General features: G+C 27.5%; 1 protein-coding gene across 1 annotated transcript; it reads right to left on the reverse strand.

Annotated features, from left to right (window-relative positions):
• Positions 1–108: 108 nt before the first annotated feature.
• LOC126915631 (digestive cysteine proteinase 1) lies at positions 109–3,631 on the reverse strand. The gene is made up of 12 exons (XM_050720482.1): positions 3,415–3,631; positions 2,668–2,717; positions 2,442–2,594; positions 2,180–2,352; positions 2,002–2,106; positions 1,767–1,926; positions 1,496–1,688; positions 1,202–1,419; positions 1,011–1,111; positions 804–935; positions 456–645; positions 109–387 (listed from the first exon to the last, which is right to left on the reverse strand). The coding sequence occupies exons 2-12, from the start codon at positions 2,705–2,707 to the stop codon at positions 203–205; spliced, it is 1,650 nt and encodes a 549-aa protein (XP_050576439.1). The 5' UTR covers positions 2,708–2,717; positions 3,415–3,631; the 3' UTR covers positions 109–202.
• Positions 3,632–6,035: the final 2,404 nt, after the last annotated feature.

Here is a 6,035-nt window from a genome sequence, read left to right on the forward strand (position 1 = left end):
GAAGTTCTATAATAACATATTATTTATTTAACCCAAAAGATGTAGTCTTAACAATTTATTTTTCTTTGGATACACAGTTTATATTTATGAAGAATAAGAAAGCAAAACTTTTTCGTTAAAAAAGAATGTAATTTTCAATTTTCAACAATCTCTTTTCTTATACATTCATAATAAAAAATAAAGATAGTGTTATTTATTTTTCTTACATAGTAACATATGTTGGAGCTGTTAATACACCACAGTTATTTTTTTCTTGAGACATAAGAATGTAACCATCGTTGCCCCAGTAATTTGACCATGAATTTTTCACCAACCAATAATCCTTTCCATTTAAGCTGCCATAACCTACAGCTAAAACTGCATGATCCAGACTCTCTTCCGTATTACCTATGAACGAGATGTTATTTATTTTTAGAAAAACAGGTGTCTATTCAGAAAATGTTGCATTTACTTACCACAAGACTCATCGTAATATACGCCATGGGAATAGAATGAAAATGTTTTATGGGATGCGTCAATTGCAACTGAAATTGGACCATGCTTAGCAATGGCAACTTTTAGAGCATTAGCATCGCCTGATGTAACATTTACATAGCCAGTAATTTTGGCTGTCAGTGTAACATTATTTACGTGACAGTAACCGTCCTAAACACAAAAATAATTTAAAGCAATTTTTAAAATTAATTTTTAATTTACTAATAAATATTGTATTCCACTGAAACGATTAAAAAATTAATTTTTATCTCGCATATACTCATATGAATATTGTCTATGAAATATTTGTAATCTAATAATTTACTCACTTGACCAAGGTAACCACCATAATCATCTTCAGTAGGCAAACCTCCATGCTTCATAATCCATTGATATGATCTGAAATCTTCACCACCATCACAACCATTATTTCCATAGCCCCATGAACAATCAATAAGCGCCTATAATTATGAAAAATCATAATAAAGTATTCTGTTATTTATAATATTCGTTTGGTTATATTTAAACTATTTTACCTGTTGAGACAAACGCACTAATTTACCATACTTCATATAGTACGCGCCTTCAACAGCACCAGTTGTACCAAAACTCCAACAAGATCCACAAACAGATTGATCTATTTAATTAAGAAAATTTTTTGTTAGTTTGAAATATTAAAAAATTTTTATTCAAATGTTTTTTATGATTAAAAAAGAAAGATACACGCCTTTAACAGGAGTAACAGCACCATAGAGCCTCCAATCTAAACTATCTGGGACTTCGGTTACTTCTTTTTCAGCATTGTATGGGAAAGGTTGTCCTCCATTGTAATGTGCAGTGTATTGTTTGCCACGTAAAGCTTTTAATTCCAACTCAGTACGATCTACCAAATGATTAACGCTCAATTGGTAGCCTTTATTAGCTCGGTTGGTCGAATGAATAAATCTATAAGAAGTTTATATCAGTTATTGATTATGTACATTCATATTAGTTATGTACATTGTACAAATATACGACATACCTTAAATTTTGCCTAAATACTTCTTTACGCATCAATTGATCTACATGATTTACATATTCCTTGTTATGAGCTTTTTTGAAATCTTCAAATGCTTCATTTACGTGAGTGTCATAATTGTGAACAAACTCACGCATAGGATTAAATGTGTATACATGTTTGTCTCCAGGTCCGGGAAAACCAACACATGTCATATCTATTTATGATACATGTTTTATAGTTAAAATATATTCAAATAAAATTTGTGTTAATAAATGAAAAGAATTCTAATTACTTGTTGTAACTTCAAACACTTCTGAACTAGGTTTTTCAGAAGAGTACCAATCATAATCCAGATAGTAATGATCATAGTGAGAGCCCAAAAGACTATTGAATCCTTTCATCTCATACCTTACAGGAATTGGTTCTTTAAAACCAGGTACACGTGGAGATTTCTATAATCAATTTTAGAATAATTTGATATAATGATGTTTATTAAACTGACAAAAATTATGTAAAGTCACGATTACCTTATATCTTATCCAAAAAGTATATTTGTTTAATTTTCCATCAATCTCCTGTTCTAGTCTCCATTTTTCACATAATAAACCATTAATCACTTCTTCTCCAATACACTAGATAAAATTTAACTTTATATTAGTAATTAAATTTAAATTGTTGGGAAGAAATGGGAAAATATTATTTTACCTCCATTTCAGTTGTGTCTGGGATAATAGCTTGAGGTTGAACCTTAATTTCTTTAGTACCATTTACTTCGAGACATGTTTCCTCATTCAGGACAGATTCTGTAGTTATTGGAGCAATTTTTATGCTTTTTCCATATGATCCTTTGTGTGATAATTGGAAAGTCTTGACCATTCCTAGTTAAATCAAATTTAATTCATTCTTTTTTTTAAGAAAAAATTTTTGTATTAATTTTCGGATTCATATTAATTTATATTTAAATTACCTCCATAATAATCGATTCTACTAGATCCACTTTTGCCATCATACCATGCATAAAATGGTTCTCTAATTTCAGCATATGGAATATATAAAGTTCCTTTCAATGTGTAAGTATTGCTGAATGTTGGAGATTTCACAGCCTCAATGCAAGAGATACCTAATAAAAAACAAAATCAATGTACTTCTATAATAAGAACTAAATGGAAAAATATTAATAATCATTATCTTACCTATCGCTACCAATGTAAAAACGATTGTAAAAGTACCCATTTTTGCACTTCTGTAAGATGAACAATGACAATATCATTAGATTAGATATATTTCTAATTGGCATTACAGATAACATTATGGCCTAAAGTAAATATGAGATACTATCAATTAATAGATCAATTAATTTATCAGTTGATTAAATTCATTATATTATAAATCACAATCACTTAATTACAAGAGCTGTGAGATATCGTTATTTATCAAAATTATCAAATTTATCAAGCACTTCCTGATTCTTGTAAAACACTTTCAGTAAGTATACTTTATAATTCAAAATATAAGAAAAATAATTATAAACGATAGAGAGCATAAAAATGTTGTCTATAATAATTTAAATTACAATATAATATTGGAAAACTGTATTTTTATAAATATTTAATACTTAAATTCAAAGTTTATCAATAAAACGATATGTAATTTTAAATATTTGTAAATTTATTATTGAATAAAATTGAAGAATTAAGTATTAATTAAAAAATGAATAAAATGAAAAAAGAGACTTAACTAGTAGACTGCGGATTTTTATGCATTTACAGAAAATTTAAGCCTGCAAAAATACAATAAACATGATATACAAAAATGTACAAAATATCCAAAGTAGTGTATTTGTCATAATATTGCAGTACTATTTAGAAAAATGTGAATTTGCATAAAGATGCGCGGTCTATGACGTCGAAAGAAGATCTAACGAGTTGCATTATACTTACAATGTGCAGTAGTTCACAATAGATCTTCCGAATATTTCAAATCAATCAAAATAGTGAACAGTAACAAGAGAGCCTAATAGCAAAATTTTTTGTAAACTGCTTTTCATAATATGTACTAGCATTCACTTCAAAATTGTTGCACGTAAATACGAACACTACCCGTGACCGTCGAACTTATATAGAAGTCGATCATGAACTGATAGGGACGTTACAAGCCACCGTTACTACTACTACCACCACCACCACTGAAATGGGATATGGTGTGATGTTTTCTAATTTGTCGGGATGTGTATTTCTGCGAATACATTTATCAATTGTTCAAGAAATATACGACTTATACAATACCGCTTTACTTAAACGAAGACTAAATTAATAACTATTTTAACGTATCTCATAGAGATATTAGTGTTTATAAGTAAGAGAATGTTTTACCTTATAGATCATTTAAGAATGTATTAATACTGTGTCCTCAACAGATAATAACTTGCAATGTTTGCAATACGGATTGCAATATGCGCAATTTCTTGATCTGGTATTTTTATAATGTGAATAAATTTTTAATTTCCTTTTACAATGGTGTATAAGAAATTTTAAAAGTTTATTCTAACAAGTAAACTTTGAAATATTGTTATACTTCATGTATAGCTAAGATTCTATAAAATTGTATTTCAAACACTTAGATCAGTAATGATCTAGCAATTACTTTTAGCTTATTATATTTTGATTTTTATCATTCTTACTTACTCATATCGTATAGAACTGTTAAATAATGTAATATTTCTTATTAAATGAAATCTATATATATATATATATATATATATATACATACATATGTTAACAATTATTCTTATTATATTATTATATTATATTCAATTATTCTTATTACATATTAGATTATAATTTGTATTAATATCTGAATTAATAGATTGTAATCAAAGCTAGTAAAAAATAATTATTGATCATATTTGTCGATACGAATGTAATTCATTAAATACGATAAGGCGAGTAATCAAATTCTAATCTTGATTTTGATCTTTTTATACAGAGCAAAAAAGAAATATGAAATGCTGTAAAAGATATTTTTGAGGAAACGATGATATAAAAAAATAGTTACACCATGAAATTGCAACATTTGCGTTTATTATCCTGTTTAAATTACCTCTAGAATGAGTCAGTTTTAAAGCCCGAGAATTACCGCTAGGAACTTGAAAAAAAGGTAATTATGTAACAGGAAATAAGGCCACAATATAGCTTAAGCATTTTCTTAATAAGTATTGAATAGGTATTGAATATAAAATTAAATAATTAAATCATTAAATTTTAAATTTGTAAAACTTTTTAGTACTTAGTATAAGATAACAATGTATCATATAAAAAAAATAAAACAAACAGAAAATTGTTTTTATGTATTCGAAATTATTAAAAAATATGAAAATAATTCACATAGGAATTTGGATCAATTTGCATAATTATAATATTTTCAACAATTTTTATGAACTATAATTTTTTTAGAACATGCAATTTAGTATTTGCGCAGAATGCATGTATCTCAATCGTTTTTGTAATAAAATATTTTTATGATTTGGAAGAACAAGATAAATCGTGCTATTATTATTGGAATATAATATTACCAAAAGCAGATGTTTGTGATAAAACTCCTAAACTATAGTAACCACTGGCAATTGTTACTATTTTTACTTTTCAGAATATAGATATTATCGAAAGACAGAGGAAAGATGATACCTATACATATGTTTGAAGGAATTTTGAAGTGTTTCCAAGCGAATCGATATGATCAGTATAATGTATTTCGTTATTACTAATTGTCTGTAGATGTCATGAACGTGGTGATAAGAAATTAGAAAATGAATAATTCTACAAATGAACAATTTATTGAAATGATATCGAAAAGAGCTACAAGATAAGACTATTTGAGTCACACGCGTATACACTACACTTGAAGAGAGGAAGAGCAACGTCCATTCCTGAATTAAACAGCATATAGATGGGAAACTCGCTAGTTGCCATAACGCAGTCACACTTACACGTATCGCTCACATGAAGCACTCAAATGCAAAATGCTTAAATTACCGATAGAAATCAACTCTCTCATAAAGAGTCGTATTTGTAGTATTTTACGAAATAAGATGTTTAAAACCTTTTATTATATTAACTATTTGAGTCCGATCGCGCTGTTTAGATTTTGTGTCGAGAAGTCCCAGTACATTTGAACGCTACGGACGACTGACGGTATTTTGTATTTCACTGTCATCTTCTCAATAATTTTTATTGAACAAAACTTGAAATATTTATAAACTAATAGTACGCATATATAATAATATAGACGTATTTCATAAAGTAAAAAATATGACGAGCGCTATTGCGTCGTTTGTTTCTCTTCGTAATCGATTAAGACAAGCGCTATCGCACTGTTCGGGATTTTTTGACCTTGTTTTTTCAATGATCCCTGAGATTAAAAAAAAAGAGAGATATAATTTACATAGTTGATTAAATTTAAAATAGAAAAGATAATGACAGAAATATCTTTTTTTAAATATATGTTAAAAAATATAATTATTATAACGTGTTATAATTACTCATACTAATCTATTTAGAAAAGA

Source organism: Bombus affinis, chromosome 4, assembly GCF_024516045.1.
Source record: "Bombus affinis isolate iyBomAffi1 chromosome 4, iyBomAffi1.2, whole genome shotgun sequence".
Taxonomy (NCBI): Eukaryota; Metazoa; Arthropoda; class Insecta; order Hymenoptera; family Apidae; genus Bombus; species Bombus affinis.